Consider the following 20158-nt stretch of genomic DNA (forward strand, 5'->3'; position numbering starts at 1 on the left):
CGGGAAACTGAACCAAAGGCAGCGTCCTGTTCCTGCGGAAATCGGGATTTTTTTCTTCTTGGTCCCAAAACAAAGCATTCTGTGGGCAGCATATAGTGGGAGTCTCCCGCCCTTGCCTTTAATCAGGAACATCTGGTAGGCAGGCGCCCGAAATCCCCTTAAGGCAGTTCAGTGCCTCCTCCCCAGATGGCTGGAAAGAGGGAGGACCGGCGGGGAAGAGCTCTGCCCCTCACTGATCCTCACCCCACCCATCTCCAGCTCTGGCAGGAAGGCAGCTGCTGAATTGCCCCCTCCACCCATTCTGAACGGGAAGACGGGCCTCACTCTTCCGCTGCCCTGTCCGAGAGCAGTTAGCAATTACCGGGGTGCTGGGCCAGGCGCCCTGCCTGGGCCGGATTAGGCCAACAGTCTCTGGAGTCCCAGATGACCCATACAGTTGCCCTCGGCTCTCCAGGCAGGAGTGTCTCCAGCCCTGTTTGCAGAGGGGGAGCCAGCAGAGGCTGGGGTCACTTAGCTTCCAACCCCCGCCCCCTTTGCATTTTCCAGGCACACCCCACTGCGTCTGGGGGTCTCCCAGCAGAGGCCTGGAGAGAACATGCCAGCTGGAGAAGTAGATCCATTAAACCCAGATCTGTGGGAGGGGGTTTACTCACTGAGAGCTGCTCTGACTTTCCAAGAGAAAAAGGCTGAAACTGTTTTTTTAATGTTAACAATGTTTTTCAAACAATTGTTTGATGAGGGGTGGTCCTTGGGGGGAGTTTATGCCCCAAGAGCTGAGTGCCCCAGGAATCTTTGGGCAAAGTCCCCATGGCATCTGAAGGTCTACAAAGTCAGACAGAACAGCACACCTGTGAGCAGAACCGAGAGCCAGCCACCACCTCTGGGAATGTGGTTTCCTGGAAGAAACAGGAGATCTCACCTGCGTGGGAGGCCGAGGAAGAGGAAGAGGAGGAGGAGGAGGAGGAAGACGAGTGCAGCAGAGTCTCTTGCCAAGTGGCCCGCTGCAGGGGGGCAGCCATGTTGCAGCCGCTGTTGTTGTTCAGGGAGTCCTGGTTGTGGAGAAAATGAGAACACAGCGAGTCAGCCGGGTAGCATCCAGGAGGAAAGCCCCGGTTTACGCCCTGCCGTTGCCAGCTTGGCACACGGGCTTGGCTATCTTCGAGGCCCCGGATCAGAACCAGGGCAGTGCCAGAATTGGGACTCCATGGAAGCTGATTTTGCAGATCAGCTCCATCGGGTTACCTGAGGGACCGTCTTCTCCCAGTTGTTTCTACCTATCCAATCCATCCGGCAGGATGGGCGCGCTCCAGGTCCCGTCAGCCAAGGAATGTCGGCTGGCGGGGACCAGGAGACGTGCCTTTTCCACTGTGGCACCTGCCCTCTGGAACATCCTCCCTCCTGAGATTAGGATGGCCCCAAGGCCTTGAAGACCTGGCTTTGTGCCCAGGCCTGGGGCCCCGAGTGTGCGAAGGGCCCTGTTTCATGGTTGTGCTGACACCAACAGTTTTTTAAGATCTCTTGGCTATATTTCTATTTCATTTTCTGTATTGTTTTAAGTGTTTGATTGTTTTATTACTGTTAGCCACCCAGAGTCACTGGTCTGAGATGGGTGGCTATATAAATTGAATGAATGAATGAATAGATAAAAATCCAACAGCAGAACAAGAGGTGGGCATAAGCTCCTTTGCACCCAGGGCCTGCTGAGGCGTTCCAGAAGAGGCCTGGAGGGAGGGGAAGGGCCGGCCACTGCCCAAGGAAGGCAGGGCCAGGCTTGCTAGGCGAGGGCCGCCGGAGAGAGGGGAGCGCGGGCTTTGCACGGATTCTGCTCAGGCAGCCCCTGAGGCCGCTTTGGCCGGAGAACCTGGAAATCGGTTGCCAAGGCGAGGAGGGGCACTGGCTGGCACCAGCGAAGGCACCTGCCAACACTCCCGCTCCGGTTCAGACAGGGACGAGTCCCGACTGCAGCTCGTGCCCCAGCCTGAAGCAAAGGCATCGATGTGGGGGCGACGGAGGACTCTCTCGCCGCGCCCAGGCTGGCAAGGACACACGCGCTGCTCCTTGACCACCTGCGGCAGTTTTAAATTTAGAATTTAGGTCTATAAGGCAGTATATATATATATATATAGTTTCTCTGACTTGGGCCTTTATCTTTTGGATAGGGTCCTAGTTTTAGTTTTCAATGATATTGTGATTTTAGCTCTAGGATTAGTATTATTCTGCTAGAATATTATATACAGCATTCATATCTAAGATGTCACCCGAGAGGACGTTCCCTGATGCATCTCATTCTTTTTATCTGCTGTTTCTTTGACTGCCTCTTTTTATGCTGGGCATTGACCAAAATAAGGGTGGACTGACTGAACTGGTGCCCCTCAAGCACTGTTGATTTTAACTGCATTTCCTAAACAGCTGCTCGTGGGTTGCTTTATTCCCCGTCAGTATACATTCCTGATTTTGTTCCTTAGTTCGTCTACAACCATCTCCAACAACTTCCAGAATCTATCATTAACTTTGCTAACCTAAGACATGTTGATATGGCAACTGCCTTAGCTGAGAAATGTTGCTTTTACACCAACTTTATTCTTCCATTTAACATCATTTTTACAAAAGAGCCAGTAATGTCTTTCCCAGGTCCCTGGATTCCCGTGCAATTCCTTCTCCTGATCTAGCTACAATTACATGGCGGCCCGTCCACTACGACCGTGAAGGTCGCAGACCTCAAATTCCTTTAGTCAAGAGTTCCCTCCTTCCTATTTAATACTGATTTGGAATTAGAAGCAAACTGCTGCTTAGTCAGTTTTTGGCTTTAATTACTGGGTTCTTTTAATAATTATTTTTCCTCTTCTAAATGCTAGGTCTTTATAAAATTAGGACAGTAAGGAAAATAAATGAGTAACTTCCTCATTGCACAAAAAGTGGGCATAAAAATGTACGAATCAGAGGAGTTATCTACAGAAATACAGCGAGCAACAAGAATCGGTCAAGGTTGTAACCAAGCCATGCCAGCAAATCTGGAGAAGGACACAGCGGCCCACTGAATAGAAGAGGTCAGCCTACATTCCAATACCAAAAATAGGGGACTCAACAGAATGCACAGACTATCATACAGCATCCTTAATTTCACATGATAACGAAATAATGCTTAGGATCACCCAAAGCAGATTAGAGCCCTACATGGAAAAAGAGATGCCAGATGTTCAAGCTGGCTTTAGAAGAGGCTGAGGAACATGAGACATTATTGCTCACCCGTGCTGGATAATTGAGAAAGCCACAGAATTGCAAAAAAGAAGTCATTATGTGCTTCATAGATTATAGAAAAGCCTTTGATTGTCGTAATCACGTCAAGCTGTGGAAAGTGCTCAGAAAAATGGGAATCCCAGAACATCTCAGTGTCCTCATGCAAAACTTATATACAGGTCAGGAAGCCCCAGTCTGGACAGAACATGGCAAAATAGACCGGCTGCAGGTGGGCAAAGGAGTGTGACAAGGCTGCATACTTCCCACTTATTTATTCAAACTATATGCTGAACATATATTGGAAGAGGCTATATTTGAAGAAGATGAGCATGGTTTTAAAACTGGAGGAAGAAACATCAATAGTCTGCACTATACTGAAGACACTACCCGGATGGCCAAAAATGCAAAGGATCTGGAAGCTCTAGTAATAAAAGGAGCACAGTGAAGGAATGGGATTAAAATTAAATATAAAAAAGACCAAACTAATGATAACAAGTAGAACAACCAGCCTTAGAAATGACAGTGAAGGTATTGAAGTGCTGGACAGCTTCTGCCTTTCAGAATCAACCTTGATATGTCTATACCTACAAAGGTCAGAGTCGTGCAACCCGTGGTATTCCCTGTGACACTCAATGGAAGTGAAAGTTGGACTTTGAAGAAGCAGGACAGGAAGAGCATTGATACCTTTGAACTTTGGTGTTGGAAAAGACTCCTGAGAATACCGCGGACAGCCAAGAAAACAAACTGATGGATCGTCAAAGAAATCAAGCCAGAGTTCTCCCTTGAGGCACAAATGGCCAGGCTCAAATTATCCTACTCTGGACACATCACGCAAAGGCCCAACTCTCTGGAAAAGGCTCTAATGCTGGGAAAGGTGGAAGGAAGGAAAAGAAGAGGATGACCAGCAGCGAGGTGGATGGACTCAGTTACAGTGGTGATGGGGGCATCACTGGAAGCCTTGAAGGGCCCGTTCATCTTGGAGAGGATCTATATGCTTACTGAGATTCAACACCAACTTGATGGCACATAATCAGTCAGAGGAGAATTTAGTGATGTTATCCATTATTAATCAGGAACCATTAGGAAGGGCAAAAAATGCAAGAGGAAGCTAATAAATAAGATTGTTGATCAGGATTTATTTCTAGGTAATGTCCTAGAAAGACCAGAACCATAGGGAAATGGTATTGTTAGACAATGTACTGCAACCCAGTGCCCACTATAACTTCCATTATCCCTAGCTAGCCCAGCTCTTGGGTGAATGAGGATGATCTGAAGGGTACTGGATCAGAGAGACTGCAAAAGGAGGACTCCACCCCCAGAAGAACAGTAAGAGCAGGCCTACTGGACTGAGCCAAGGCCCATCTTAGCCAACATTTTGTTCCTCAGGTGTTGACCTAGCCCTTTCCCATTGTTGTCCCCAACTTGATCTGCTGCATATTATTCCCAGAGGAGGAGGAATTTCTACACCATATTCCTTGAAATAACAAATGTGCCTCAGTCTCCTGTCTTATCATGATGGTCCCACTGGTCCTGTTCCTTGCCTGGTCCTGTCCCTTCTTTAGCACAGGAGACTCTGCTTTCTCCTGTTACAAAATGAATTGTTTTTATTAGACTTCTATCCCAGATGGGGAGTTCCTTGTCAGTTTTCCACCCAGGCCCAGAGCAGACCCAGAGCTCTGTCAGTTTAGCCATCATGGACAAGCTTCCATGTTGGAGCAGCCTCTGAAGTTCTAAGTGGTTGGTGGCTGCAGAAAAACGTACTCTTGGCTGCAGTGGTTTCCAGGGACAATGCAAGGGGTTAGCCAAAATCTTTGAAAACCCAAAGTGAGTCCAAGGTTCCTTAGGGGCTGCCTCCTCCCATCTTGGCCCACTCTGGTGGACAGGCAGAGGTTCCACCTAAGCTCTGGAAACCCCTGGCCTGGGAGTCCCAACAGGTAAAGATTTTTTTCTTTTAGGGAGACATTCTCTCCACAAGCAAGCCGTCTTCACTTCAGAAGGTGGCATCGGTTCTATCAATTTTATTAAATACTCATATGTTTATAGCTTTGTTTTAAACATCATATGGGTCATAAATGCCCTAGGTCACCCTATGCATAAGAATGCATATGCATAAGAAGGCAGATAGAAAATTTCTATTAATTATTTAATAATAATTCTATTATTATTATTGGGAAATGGTGTTTGCCCAAATAGGCCAAAAGATGTGCAGGAATGGCAAACATGTGACAACAAAACTCGAGAGAAAGGCTTTGTGCTGTGCGGTGGCACCACGACTGTAAAACCAGAACAAAGAACATTAAAATTGGGATGTCAGAGGCACTGATTCCTCCCATACTTCTTAAAGAGCAAACATCCCAAATTGAGAAAAAGTTTTGAGAAGAATGATAGGAAAAATGCACAGAAAGCTCAAAGATTGAGCATGTTTTTATCTACATTAATATTTCATAATTTGGGAAAGAAAATAGACCATCATTGGTTATCTGTCCATGTCAGTCTGTCAAACATGAGAAATGAATTATTAAACAATCAGATGGCGAGAGGAGTAAAGAGGACCGTGGAGAGAAGCCATCTCAGCCTCTGAAGTGGACCACTCAGCTCCCCCCTCGGGTGCCGGTGGTTCAGAAAGGCTGGGATTTTCCAACTACCGTATTTTCACAAGCCTCACAGTAGACATTGGTACCAATTTGATGGATGTTCTGCTAGACTAGCCTGCCTTGGTAATCCTTTGATGCTGTTTTTGCCTGCTCTGATGAGCAAGAGGCTTTTGCCTTAGTAAAGTAAGACAATCAGAGGCATCCGCCCGGAGGGGCAAACAAGTCAGGACGGCAGACTTTTTTGACCCTGACCCCCCCAGACACCCCAGCAGAACATGTTGCCTTAGAAAGCGAATTAAAGACAAGTCCAGAGCAACGTCCCAAGAATGCTGGTGGGCTGATAGTAGAGGTGTATGGACTACAGATCAATAATCGCACTCACGAAGGGTGGCCTCCCCTCATTCTTCTCACCCCGGTGCCTGCCTGTCCTCTTCAGGACCAAAAGCCCTTTTACATGGCACATGAGGTTATCCATCTAGCATCCATGTAGTGTCAGTTAGATCCCACCGTATTGCCTCTCCTCTGCATTTATTTTGTGTTTTGGACTGTTTGTAGGCTCTGCTGCTGAGATCTTTTCATTCCTGGTTGGGGGGGGGGGCAGAGCACCACATCCTGACCTTCAGAAGGGCTGCAGGAGGCAATTTGGTGACCTTGTACTGCCAGGGGAAGAGGCACTGATGAAATTTTTCAGCCCGCTTTTTTAGACTTTTAGGGCTTACAGGTGGGCGTGGGCGTGAAAGGCCTCCAAAGGCCGACCCCATTGACTCTCCGTGGGCTCCGGAGGCACCTGGCTGTCAGGAGTGGCTGCTTTGGGGTCCTCTAAGCTCTTCCTTGGGTCATCAGGGAGCATATCCAGCTGCCCTGCGGCCTTTTTTTGGTTGATTTTTCCAAGCATGAAGGCCTTCTCCAAGGAGATTTCGCATTATATATCCAAAATATTTAAATTTCAGCTCCACTGTCAGCATTTCCAGGGAGTAACCTGGTGAAACATCAGTTAGGACTGAATAACTTGTTCTCCTTGTGATTCAAAGAGTTCTCACCAATTTCCTCCAGCACAATTCAAATTTCTTCATCTAGCTTTTCAGTGTGATGTCTCTGTACTTTATTTTGTCCAGATCTGTCATAATCTTTCTTCCAAGTAGCAGACATCTCTCTAGTTCATGATTACCTGGTTTCTGAACTATGAAGATTACATTTTTACTACTTTAACTTCTCTGCCTATTTGCACTGAGTTGGCATGGTCTGTTAACATATTCTTAGTTTAAAAAAAACAACAACAGTAGTCTATCCTTGGCACTCTCTTCTTCCACCTTCCTTCCTGCCTTAGGTCTTCCACAGTTTCAGCCATCAGTATATCATCAGGCACCATCAGTGTATCTGGACTGTTGATGTCTTTCCCAGCACTTTTAATTCCAGTTTCTATTTCTGCTAGCCCAGAATGTCTCAGTATATATTTTGTATGTAAGTTAAATAAATAGAAGTTACAACACTCCGTTCCCAATTTTGAATCATGTATTGCTCCAAATTCTATTTGCCTGTTGCTTTCAGGTCATTGTGCAAATTCTTCAACAGGCAGATGAGGCAGCCCAGTTCACCTGTGTTTTTAAGGGCTAGCCAACATTTGTTGTGGTCTCTGCATAATCAACAGAGCAAAAAAAAAAAAAAAATCTGTATTGATCTCTCCTGCCTTTTCCATAACCCAGCGTAAGTTGTCATGAGATCCTGGGTATCTCTGCCTCCAGGTTATAGATCTGGCAAGTTCTTGTATCATGTACTGCTGAAGTTTGGACTGCAAAGTCTTGAACATTATCTTAAAAGGAATGAAAAAGGGACAGCTGTTCAGGTTAAGCATCCTTTATTCTCCGGGAATATAAATGGATCTTTTCCAGTCCCTCGGTCCCACCTATGTTTTCCATGCCTGCTTACAAACCACAAGCAGCACTTTAACTGCATTATCGTGTAGAGTTTTAAATTGTTCAGATGATATTTTGTCATCACCTGCAGCTTTGTTGTTAGCAATATTGCCATATTTCTGTAGATAACCCCTTTGATTAGTACACTTTTATGCCCACTTTTTGTGCAATGGGGAAGTTACTTATTTTCCTTACTTTCCGTATTTGCCATTTTTTATTATTATTAAAAGAACCCAGCAATTAAAGCCACAAAACTAACTAAGCAGCAGTTTGCTTCTAACCCAAAATCAGCATTGAATAGGAAGGAGGAAATATTGGTCCTTTGTGCCTCGAAGGAGAACTCTCGGTTGATCGGTTCGATGATCCATCGGCTTGTTTTCTTGGCTGTCCATGGTATTCTCGGGAGTCTTCTCCAACACCAAAGTTCAAAAGCATCAATGGTCTTTCTGTCCTGCTTCTTTATTCTAAATTTTGCTTCTATAGAATGTCATTCTTCAGATTTACTGGCAGAGCCTGGTCAGAACCTGATTCTTCTTCTGTTGCTTGCCATATTTCAGTCCCTGCAGCCTTCCGACTTAGTAACGATCAGAGTGCTCGTCTAACTTCATCTCCTAGGACTAGGTTCTTGTAGGTAGGGAATATCCTTTAAGGTATCTTGGATGTTGGCATCTCTACTGTACAGCATTTCAGTCTACTCCTTCCATCTTTGTTTGATCAGTTATTATCGGTCCACCAGTGTCCTTTAGCATAATAATTTGAGATGGGAACCTTCTGAGTTCAGAGATCTTTTGAAAGATGTCCCTTCTTTTTCCATGTCTGTTGCCATCCTCAGTGTCTTCACAGATGTCGTTGTGATGCTACTTCTCGTCTCTTCTGACAGCCCTCTGAACCTCCTGAGATTTTTGTCTTTCCTGACTTTGGTTTCTCTTACCTTCTTGGCAATTTCCACGGTTTGTTCTGACATCCAGTTTGGTTTCTTCTATTTCTCTATTTTTGGCAGTCCCTTTTCACATCCATCCTTGAGGACTTCTTTAAGTTAACTCCACAAACATCATTAATTGGTTCTCTATCAATGAGGTTTAGGATTTCAAAATGATTCCTGATGTTCTCCTTGAAAACGGTGGATATTTGCTCAATATATCATGGAGTCTGCCTGGCTTTCTTCTGCTTTAGCTTGACTCGGAACTCTCACACGTACATACGAAACGATGCCTGTTGTTGTCATTAAAGTGACCATCCATCTTTAATGGCATCTTCTTATGGAATATGGGTGCTTGCTTGTTTTAACAGGCCAGCTGGGATGACCCTCACCCCTTGGGTGACCCTGCTAGGAGTAGGTAATCTTGGTGTACACCCTGGGGGTTCTTTGTTCATGCCCCCCCCCATAATGCAGCAGTGTAGCAAGACTCGAGGGGGATTTGTGCATTAGAAACTTATGCATCTGTAAATGTAGAATATTAATATATTATGCTTCCTCCAGGTGGACTATGTTCAGCTCAAGAGGCCTACCTTCAGCTGTTGTTATTAACCTCGATTCCTTGCAGTTGACTTCTCTTTTTATTATTCTGGTTGTTGAGAGAGAGGGGATTAGCCTCACACGGATTTTATTGGGAGCATTCACCAATCTCTTCCTGCCTTCTAGTAAGGTTTAGGAGGAAGAATGGCCATCAGAAAGAGCTTTGAGGCCAGCCTGAAGCCAACTGAAAGTTGACAGTATTGGCAGATTAGAAGAATGGAGGGGAACCATTAATCTCAGTGGGGATTAGTGATTGGCATAGGACATAAACTGGAGACTGGGGAACACCCGCTCAGATATCTCACAGGGGACCAAGCAGCCTCGTGGCCATGGGAGAGGAAGGGGACGGACAGCAGAGAAGGGAACCCAGCAGCAGGGGCCAGGCAACCCTGAAGTGCCTCCAACTTGGTTAATATGTTCAGTGCTACACTGAAAAATGAAGAAGAGCCATTTGGGGATATTGGCTATACTTTAAAACAGCACTGGAACGCATTCATTCATTTATGTATGTTGTTTGTAGGCTGCCTATTCAAAGGCTCTGAGTGGCTTTCCGTGATCCAGCTAAACTGCCTTTCATTGTCCATATCTGTCTGGGCTGCTGATTTCTGCAAGATAACACGGGCTGGGATACACGCAAAGTAGTTGGCGCCTATTTGTGTGGCTGACGCAGTGAAGCCACGGCCACCCCGGTTCCTGCACCACAGAGCGCCGTCAGGCCCTTTCCAAGTTCATTCAGCAGCAGGAGCAAAGGCGTTTTGGGCTGAACTCTCTTCAGGACCTTTCCGGTCCTCTTTCTGGGGGAGACGCCTCTTAGGCACGTGAAGAGGCGGGAGGGAAGGGAAGGGGATCCAGGAGAGGCTAAATCGACAGTGGGCCTCTAATAAAATACCAGGGAGCCAACTCAGAGATGGGCCTCCAGCATTGCTCAGGACACAGAAAGAGTTTGGGGGACACATACCCCAAGTCTGGGTTCGGACCTCATGCTCAGCCCTAACCTGGTTTGGCCTGGCCGGATGCATCCTGTGCCATATGAACCCAGACACTTGCTTGGCGCGTGACTCGGTGCGATGGGCAACTTCAGCCACTTAGTGCCTCGGGGCAGAGGTCGAGCCCAGCCAAAAGACCCAGGAGGGTCTCGGAGAGTCCAGCTCCCCTCCTTGGAGTTCACTGAGCTTTCTCCAACCTTGGCACTTTCTGTACCGGTTGCCCATCCAGCCTCGCCCTCAAGGGGGGCGGCTCAGATTGCAGGCTGCCTCTGGTTCCCTCGCGGGTGTCCCTGGCAAGGCCAGCTGCCTCGACTGCTGGGAACGCCCACGTGAAGCAGCCTGCTGTATCCCAAGCCCCGCCTGGCGGCCTCGGCTCATCTCCCTGCAAGGCCGGGGTCTTTGCAGAGAAAGCCTCAGCCGGAGAAATTCGTTTCCTGCAGGGCTTTGTTTAAGGGCCAGGCATCAGCATCTCCTGCCACCAGCCACACACTTGCTATGCTGCTGCTTCACTGCCACGTTTTTCCTCAAACAGTGCACAGAAAACGACAGTCTGAGAATCCACGTGCAGGGACGCATTTTTCAAAACTGCTGTGTGAGTGCACTTTTTGCTACGTGGGTTACAGACTGTCCCAGCAAGCCCAGGGTGGAAGCCTCTAATGGCAGCTGGACTCAGAGCCAGCCGGACTGCTCCAGCTGTTTGGCCAAGGGCCAGGTGTTGGTGTCACGAGCACGCCCATCCCTGCCTCCTGCAGTCCCCAGCCCTGTCCCCTGCCAGGCCTGGGTCTGGGCCAGGTTTACCCTGAGGCCACCGTCCAGCAAGCGCCCCCTCCAGCACCTCCCAGTTCTTTGCCCCCATGGAGCGCTGCAGCCGGGTGCTGGTGACCCGGGCTAACGCTGGGCATTTTGCTCCACGCTGGACAGAGCGCTCGCTTCTCAGGCATTGAACGAGTCTCTGGGGAGACTCCTGCAAAAAGCACTCTGGTCTCAACATCCCGGCATCGATTTCTCTGCGCGCGCACTGAAGCACTCCGGATTCCGCCGGCTCTGCCAACTGCCATGGGCAACGGAGCAGAGGGGAGCTGCCTCCTTTGGCCGCCCCGCTTGCACCGTGCTCTCCTCCATGGCTTATTGATGATGCAGAAATGCTTCTGGAGCTGCGTGCTCCCACTAAGTGGGGTAAGAGCCCATCGGAAAGCTCTGGATCCACGTCTCACCACAGAGGCGCCCTCCTGCAGCCTCCTCTCCGGGATGAGCCCAGCCCAGGCGCTCGGCTTCTTGGAAGTCCAGCATCCCCCCACCCCTTGAAGCAGCTTTTCTGGCCACCTGATACATTTCCCCGGTTTTCTTCTGGTTTCATAAGACTGTGGGAGCATCTCAGCTTCCTACCCCAAGCTCCATTATCAGACACATTTTTCCAGTACATGCACGAAACAGGGTGGGACCGAACGGACCGAAGGCTGCCTCCAAGCCTCATTTCCGAGAGCAAAGATGCCTTCCCGGGGCTGCAGCTCTCTCAGCTAGCCCGGCTGCAGCGCTGGAGGGGCACCCCTCCCTGCCAGGAGCCTTCCCCAGTCTGGCTGACTGCATACGGGCTCTGCCAAGTTTGGGGACACAACCTCACCTGGGTGCTTGTGACGGTCAAGTTGAGGGTGGTGGGACGGAGCTTCTGGGTGTCCTCGGGGGTGGGTGAAGGTATCAGAGATCCTGAAGGGGAGGGCGGGGCCTCTTCCAGCCCCTCCTCTTCCTCCTCCTCCTCCTCCTCATTGTCATCGATCATCTCAAACTCCTGGAAATCTTCCTGGAAGGTGCAGGTTGGGTGGGGCTGCTCGCCCCTCCCCAGCACCAGGCAGTCCTGGAGGGAACAGAGGACAGGTCTTGGCCCCTGGGGAGGACACGTCCTGCCCAGCAGGGGTGTGTGCAGCTCTTGGGCTCCAGGATCCCTGCGGGAAAACCCTCAGCCAGGCTGGGCGACCCCAGCAACAGGGCCCCTCCCTCAGAAAGGCCGACTGGCAGAATTCACAGCCACCCTGCCCAAAGCGGGCAGGCTCAGAGGAACGTGGCTTGCTGGCAGCGGAAAGTCCAGGCCTCTCTTTCTATCTGCTGCGAGGCCGAGCATGTTCGGAGCCAGCAGGATGGGCCCCGCGAGCCCACAGGGAAGCGTTTATCCCACGCCGACAGCATCCGATCCCAGGCTGCTCGACATGGTTTTGCTGTTGGGCTGCAACTGGCCGACCCCCCTCCTCACAGGCCAGGCGCTCAGGCCCGGCCCCCAAATCAGGGTGGGAAGCCGCCAACTGACCCTGGTTATGCAAGGGGCTGGCCTCACCAAACCACACGGCGCAATGCCCCTTGACAGCCTGAGTCTGCCTGGGGCCCCCATCCATTTTGGGGGACTGTGTTTTAAGAGGATGCAGAGAAACGGAAGAGGCCTCCAGCAATACGGACTCCAAGGCCAACCTCGGCCCAGTGAAGCCGGGAAACGGAGAAGCCCTGGCTACGGACCCTGAGGGCGCATTCCCGGGAGGCTGAAGGCTCCCTCTCTGCTCCGGAGGGCCAGGTTGGGGTGGCCTTTGGGCGGGAGGCGCCAGCTGAACTCCGGAGGAACCGCTCAACAGAAGGAAGCGCGTGATGGGGCTGGGGGTCCCTCGCTGGACCCCTTCCAGCAGAGGCTGTGCAACCATCTTTGATAGGGCAGGTGTCTGGTGTGTGTGCATGCACACACACACACCCCAAATTAGCTGAGCCTAGAAGTCCGAGGAGGAATAGCCGCCTCCCCTGGCTTCTCCTGGTGGCACAAGAGACACAAGGTCCCTCTGTCCAGTCCGGGCCTTTGGGCCAGGCCTTGCATTAACTCCTCCATCTGCTTCCTGCGTTGAAGCGCTGATTAGGCCGCAGCGATGGGAAGAGGTGGGAGGAAGACGACCTGGGAAGGTTCACCCCACCCCCGCCAGGAAGCAGAGACTCCCTTAGCCTGGGAGACCCAGCAGGAGCCCCCCGGGACAGCAGTGGACCCACTCCTTCCTTGGTGGTTGCACAGGCAGGGGCAGGCAGCTCCGTCCCCAACAGCCCCCCAGGAATTTCATTAACACCCTCCCATGCATGGGGGGTGGGGGGCTGCCTGATAGGCTGCTCTTTCAGGCAAGCAAGGGGGAAATCCAGTGGGGCAGCAGGGGGGCAGGGGGCAGGGTAGGCAGCAGCTTCGAATACCAGCTGGGTAACCCACCTGACTGATTGCTCGCAGCCTCCCTGGCAGGACTGCATGCACTGCTGTGGGAATCTGGGCTGGTCTTTCAGCCCCAGGCCCGCAAAATAACATCTCGTTCGATGATGATGATGATGATGATGATGATGATGATGATGATGATGATAGCGCGCGATTTGGATTCATGGGCAGAGAATTCAAATTCCGTGGGGGCTCAGTGCATCTTTAAGGAGGGTTCTCGGTTAGGAGAAAGGCCCCGAGGATACCTCCTCGAAGGCGCTCGGCTGCGGGGCCTGTGAAGAGAGCCGCTTCCCTGCTTGCAGGATCCGCTTCCTTGTGGGAAACCGGGGTGCTCCCGGCCTCCCTGGGGTCCCAAAGGTGTCGTGTTCATTTCACCTCAGCTCTTTTTGCTGCGGCTGTTGCTACCGAAACCTGCTGAAGGGCCTGATCCAGGCTGGGACCAAGGCCAGCCCGACCAGCGCAGAGGGGCAGGCAGGGAACAGGCTCTCCCCCGCCCCTTCTGGAACAAGCAGCTGCCAGTTAAAGGACAAAGCAGGGGGGTTGCCCCCTGCTCAGCTCTCCCAGGAGGATCCACGCGCGGTCACTAACGCGTTGCTCCCTCACAAGCAACTTGAAGGCAAGTCAGCCGGTTTTTCCTGCCAAGGAGAAGATGCCGCCCAGCTCTGGAAGTGTCCGGGCGCTTCCCCGTGGACAAGAGGGGAGCAGAAAGTCAGGCAACAGGAAATTTAAAGCGTAGGATCCCCCCCATTTAAAGAGAAAGGGGTGGACCTGGAGCTGGGACCCCCGGCCAGCTTCTCTCACCTTTTCATTGTGGTCCGAGTCATAGTTCAGGCCGATGCCGCAGTCATCCGTGATCTCGGACAAGTCCTCGTCGTCAAATTCCTCCAGGCTGATGTCCTGGGAGGGTCTGCAACAGAACCAGGAGAGCCAGTGAGGCCCCTGCGCTGGGCCAGATGCGGGGAGGGGCTCGGCAGGGAAACCGTCGCCCCCCACTGCTTCGCCCTCCCTCCCGTGGGACTTGCTGGGCCCGTAAACAGGCTGAGGCTGCCCTTCGCCTTCCTTTTTAGCAATTAGCTTTAATTGCAACAGCTGAGGCCTCCAGCTGATTATGGAGGGGGAGGGCAGTTCTCCCTCCTCCCCCCCCCTTGGGGGACCTTGAAGAGCATCTTCTGCTGGAGCAGAAACTCCCACTCTCCCTGGGCACCTTCTGACCTTCCACGCTTTCTAGGCTGAAGGATGCTTAGCCCGGCTACGGGCTTCCTGGCCAGCACCGGCTCCCTTCTGCCGGAGCGCAGAAAAGTCTGCCCATAACCGAGAAGTAGCATTCCTTCCTGGGGGAAGCTGTACGTGCTCCTTCCCCCGAAGCTGCAGGAGCCCCCTCCAGCACACAATCTGGGCAACCTTTTGCCAGAGGAAACCCCACCTAGGCTGAGGCTGGTCCAGCAGTGGAAGAGTTAAGCAACCTGATGAGAACATGGTTGTTATGGAAACTGGTCCTTGAAAGCCAGAAATTCTAGGCTAATATGTACATTCAAATCATGTAACCAAGATGGAAAGCTGAGGACTGCAGCAAAAGTTCCCCGCCCACGTGGCCGGACTGATGCTCCGCGAGGGAGAGCCGCCCGACATCAAGGCCTCGCACGGGGACATCGTGTAAGCCAGCCAGAGGCTCTCTCTAGGGAGGGGTTCACCCAAGGCGTTCAAGAGGGCGTGGGAAACCCAGCTGGCTTGGCTAGTATATGATCTTCTGTGCTGGCCAGATGCAGAGAACAGGTCAGTGCAGCACTTCGGGGAAATGCTTCCCTAAGCACTGCCACTGTCTTGAAATGTGGTTGACCACTTTGTGGTCGAGTGGCTGCTCTGCCCAGTGCACTCAGGTGGCCGTAAAGGAGGTTGGGCAGTTTGTAGTTCGGAGGTTCTGGGAAGCCAGCTGTGATCTGAGGGGTGGGTGAACAAGCCATCAAGGAAGCCAGCAGAGTTCTGCCAGGGCGGTCACTGTGTTTCCTTCACCCTGGTTCAGCCGAGAGCAGAGCAGAGCATCTGTGCTGCGCGCCAGAGGGCCCAATCCAAGCCCTCTGACGTTACAGGACTCTTGGCAGCTGGAGGAGGACAAGGCGCGGATGTGAGATAAGAGCCCCCACCTCACCCCACCCCACCCCACCCAGCCCCGGTGAAATGGGCCAGCAGATGACAGAGTCCAAACTAGTGTTGTGGGCACAAAGAACTTTTCTTCCCATCCCTATTGCTGCTTCAGGCTGGGGCAACTTGACAGCCCACCTGACGGGCTCTCGCCCATCGTGGGCACAGATGTGGACCTCTTGAACTTTCCAGTGGAGGAGGAGGGAACAGCGGTGGCCCTCTCTTTCCAAGCTGGATCATACACCTGCCGGGCAGAGCTTAGCTGGACTCTCACCGTCGCAAGTAAAGCGACCGCACACTGCCGCCGTCTCCTCCTGCAGTTTCGTCCTGCCTGCAGCTGTTATGACTGTTGAGGCCCACGTCAAAGCTCATCCTGGCTGGCAGACCGATGTGGGCAAGAGCCACCCTGCCCAAGAAGCTGTCGTCTAAATGAGTACTAGACCTGCGTCTCCTCCTGCTCCTGATGCACCTTCTCCCTCCTGGCTGGGATCTTTTCTGTCTCCATCTTTCCAGCAAGGGCCCTCCAAAGCTCGCCTGCCAAATCCTAGGGCTTTCTGCAGCATTCAAGCACCAAGAAGCAGGATGAGGTCATTCTTGTTTCTTGCAATTAACGTTTTCAACATAATGTGGCTCTTTTCCTGTCAAGGCTTGCGTCATCATTTTTCCATGCCACACCCTTCGCCCAACTCTGGAATGCTCGGCAGGTGTGCAAGGGGGCACAGAGAGGGCCACCCTTTCCTCCTCTGGATAAACGAAGGCATCTGGGCCATCCCTGAAGCTCTTGAAGGGTTGGGTGAGAAGTAGGACTAGTGGCGGGGGGCAAGGCAAGCAGGCCAGGCTGGGGCCGGCCCTATCGTTAGGCCGTGATGTGGTGTATCCTAGACAAGCTGTGTTCTGCTCCTGAAATGCACCGGCTGCCTTCAGTTATAGAGGAGGGCACCCAGGTATTCAAGAACGGTTGGACTGCTTATCCAGTGGGCAGTGCCAACCTGTTATTTGCCAGGCAGCAAAATGCCTTGACTGGGGCAACCTCAGGCAGGCTGGGGGAGGGTGTCCCTGAAACTGAGGAGGGAAAAAAGCCTCAGGGGATGGACTTAATTCTCCAGCAGAACTGGGTCTGTGAGATCCTGGAAATATTTTTAAATTGTTAATTCACCCATACTATAAACATCCTGAATTGAGCAGAATACAGGAGGGTGGCTGGGTGCATTAACAGCAGACCATCATCTGTCTCCTCTGGTGTGCTGCTGCGCCCTCCATCAACCTCCTCGCCCGTCCTGTCAAACATCCTGCCTGGGGAGGAGGCGCCCAGCCCATGGGACACTGGCCGGACCCCGCCCTGTTTCCCTGATTGCCTTGTGAGCCTCGGTGGTTCTCCCGCCCCGTCTCCTTGCAGTATGTTATAGCCACTTAAGACTAAAAGCATTCCTCTGCAAAACCCTAATGGTCACCCCCAAGGTTTATCTCAGTGTTTCTCAACCTCAGCAACTTCAAGATGTGTGGACTTCAACTCCCAGAATTCCCCAGCCAGCCATGCCATGCCATGCTGGCTGGGGAATTCTGGGAGTTGAAGTCCACACATCTTGAAGTTGCTGAGGTTGAGAAACACTGGTTTAACTGATGCTGAGAATGAGAGCCTTTAATCATTGCTCATTGCCAGAGCCAACTGGGGAAAATTACATAATTCCAACCAAAGGCATGGCTGACCATGTGCAGAGTGCACACCACTTGTGCTGCCCTTCTCCGTGCCTCCCACGGTAGGGAACAAGAGACCAGCAGCACGGCAGTTGCCTGCAGGGAAAGCAGCTGGGGAATCCTGTGGAAGGGGACGTGCTCTCTAGGGCCCACATTTCACCCAAAGTCTGACCCCGGTCAGACGGATTTTCCATGGGATCAGCCATTCTCACAATACATTTGCAAGGGCCAGTGTGGTGCACGATCCACGTGTTGGACTAGAACACGGCAGATCTAGACTCAAGTCTCCCCAGAATGACTCTGGCTAGTCCTGGTCTCTCAGCCCAGCTGGACTTAAATGCTGCATTTAATCAAGGTTAGCACTGGGGGCAAGCACAGCCTGCTCTGTCTTGAAAGGACCTGCTCAAGGGCGCGGTGTGAACATGGCCAGAGACTTTTTCTAAACCTGGTTCCTGATCTGTGTGGAGACAGCCACTGCTCCGTTCTTCCTCCTCCTCCTCTGCACCAGCTGAGCAGTGTGCGGGCCCTCTGGCTCAGGGCTGGGCAAGAGGGCACCCCAGCTGCCAGCCTGAGGCTTTTCCCTCCCTCCCTCCCTCCCTCCCTCCCAGAAACCAGAACCAGGACTTTCTGCAGGCAGAGCAAGGGCAGCACCACAATTTCTGCCCTGTGGCAATGTGTTGCGTATTTTGAGGGAATGGCAGTTACTCCAGAACACAAAGAAAAGGATGCCCCGTCTCAGCTCCTGTGGCTGCATCCGAGCAGTTTTCCTGCTGTGATTCTGAAGTGGTTTGCCACGGACGTCTCTGATCTGTGGTCATTTGCCCTTGTCCTCAATACTGCGGCTTCTTCCTCCGCGGCACCTGCACTGTTCTTCTCTGGCGACGCTAAATGCTTCTACTGAGGCAGCATCCCTAAGCTTCAGGGAGGCAGGTGGACCAACGTATCAGAAGTGAACCTGAAAAGGGGGGGGGGGGCAAACACAGCCATGGCAACTCTCGGGCGGAAGGAAGGGAGGGAAGGCCTTGAAAACAAGCAGGTGGAGGCTTCCCTTTGGGAACAATCCCCATTCCTGACTTAGGGTGCCCACCTTCCCCACCATATTTCACTAGCACGTAAGACGTGGTCCAAGATCCCACAAAATTCCTGATCCTGATCAGCCATTGCGATCTGAGTATTTGGTCAGTTTTCACTATTTTATTTTTTTTTCCCATTCACTTATTTACTCCCTTCCATCCTCTTACGCTGTTACATTTTTTAAAGGAGTGCAGAGGGTGAAGAGATAATGTTGGCAAGGGAATGCAAGGACCTTTAGTGGAACGGTTTAAGAGGACAATAAAGGAGAAAGTAAAGGACAGCTCAGCCCTGGGAAGAGAGGAAGGCAACCATTCAAAATAGCCTCGATTCTGCTGGAGCAGAGGAAACTCTGGCAGGCTTTCCAGGCTCTGTTATTTTCCAGGCGTTCTTGTGGCGTCTGCTTCCCGTCCTGGCCTACCTGAAGGGCTGGCAAGAGCCTTGATTTAAAATGCACCCAATTTATGCAAGCCTCTGCAGACTCAGCAATTCCCACCAACAGAGGAGTTCAACTTACACACGTAGCTTTAGCCAGTGATAATCAGGACTTAAGCTTCGCACCATTGTTTATGCCTAAAAATGCACAGAATCTGCCACTGCTGCAATTTTATTTGCTGAAACCGTGGCTTCCTCTGCTGCTATTCCAAGGGCCCAGTGCAGCCCGCATGTTACAAGCACCCAGTTCGTGAGCACTGGGGACTGGTCCCCAGACAGAGGGCCAAGCCGCCTTTCTCCTCCAAGCCCATGCTCGAAGGGCAGGGCAGGGCAGGGCAGGGCAGGGCAGGGCAGGGCAGGGCAGGGCAGGGCAGGGCAGGGCAGGGCAGCCCAGGCCCTTCCGAAGCATTACAGCAGCACAGACCCCTCCTCGCCAGCCACCGCCTTCTGCAGGCTCAGGGACGGGAAGAAGGGCCTTTCCCAGCCCCCCTCAGAGACCTCCCCCCACGGCCCGTGTGAGCTACTGGGGCTCCACCACCCCAGAATCTCTGGTGGGAGTTGCTGACCGCCCTGCCCGGGATCCCTGCTCTGCTACTCGGCTCTGCTCTGCTCTGGGCTAGGAGCACTTCCAAGGGCTTGAGCCAAGCAGAACATGGCCTTGAGCTCCCTTTTCAGCTGCCTGGGCTGGGGTGACGGGAACGGTAGTAACTAGGTGTTTGCCATTTCCACAGCACAGCTTCTCCACTGTCCCAGGGCTTTCCCTCCCATGGGTGTGACTTTCGACCATCTGTTCAGGGGGTGGCGCTTGAAACCCTTTTCAGCCAGTGCCAGCTGACTGAACTCCGGCCCTCACATTCCTTTGTGGGATCCGTGGAAAAAACAGAACGAGGCCCTGCATTTGGAGGCTGGTTGACAAGCGATCAACTCTCCACGAGGCCCCAACAGAGAGAAGGTCCCTGCCCGCCCAGGTGGCCAAGGGGAGGTGATGGACGCCAAGAGCCCGTGGCAGGCGGCAGCAGAAACGGCCCTGGGCTTCACTGCAGCCCCTCTGCATGGGAGGGGCCAGGAAGCAGAGGACAGGTGTGGCTGGCCCAGAAAAAGAGAATCAAGAGGCCAATATTGGACACCACCAGGGCCCCTGGGGAGGGTGTCAGAGCAAGTCCCGAGCTGGGACAGTTGCACCTCCCTGTAACAGATGAAGGTTTGGTGCCAGCTCTTGAATGCCGGGCAGAGAGGAAAAGTCGCATGTTTCAGAAATGAGCACTCCAGGTCTCTGGAATGGGCTGAATAATGATTTTAGGGCTGTCTCCGGGTGGGTGGGTTGGTTGTTAACTTGAGTTTTAATTATT

General features: G+C 52.0%; 1 protein-coding gene across 2 annotated transcripts in view; it reads right to left on the reverse strand.

The window, feature by feature from the left end:
- The window catches only part of MAPK8IP2 (mitogen-activated protein kinase 8 interacting protein 2), a 45539-nt gene that overhangs the window by 16957 nt on the left and 8424 nt on the right, over positions 1–20158 (reverse strand). For both annotated transcript variants that reach the window (XM_088129021.1, XM_088129020.1), the window contains exons 2-4: positions 14271–14376; positions 11868–12098; positions 920–1049 (exon numbers count right to left, since the gene is read on the reverse strand). In XM_088129021.1, coding sequence (XP_087985147.1) covers positions 920–1049; positions 11868–12098; positions 14271–14376 — 467 coding nt within the window. The remainder of the gene's footprint in view (positions 1–919; positions 1050–11867; positions 12099–14270; positions 14377–20158) is intronic.

Source organism: Python bivittatus, unplaced genomic scaffold (assembly GCF_059951505.1).
Source record: "Python bivittatus isolate LINGU-HERP-01145 unplaced genomic scaffold, Pbiv_v1 ctg000730_np1212, whole genome shotgun sequence".
NCBI lineage: Eukaryota > Metazoa > Chordata > Lepidosauria > Squamata > Pythonidae > Python > Python bivittatus.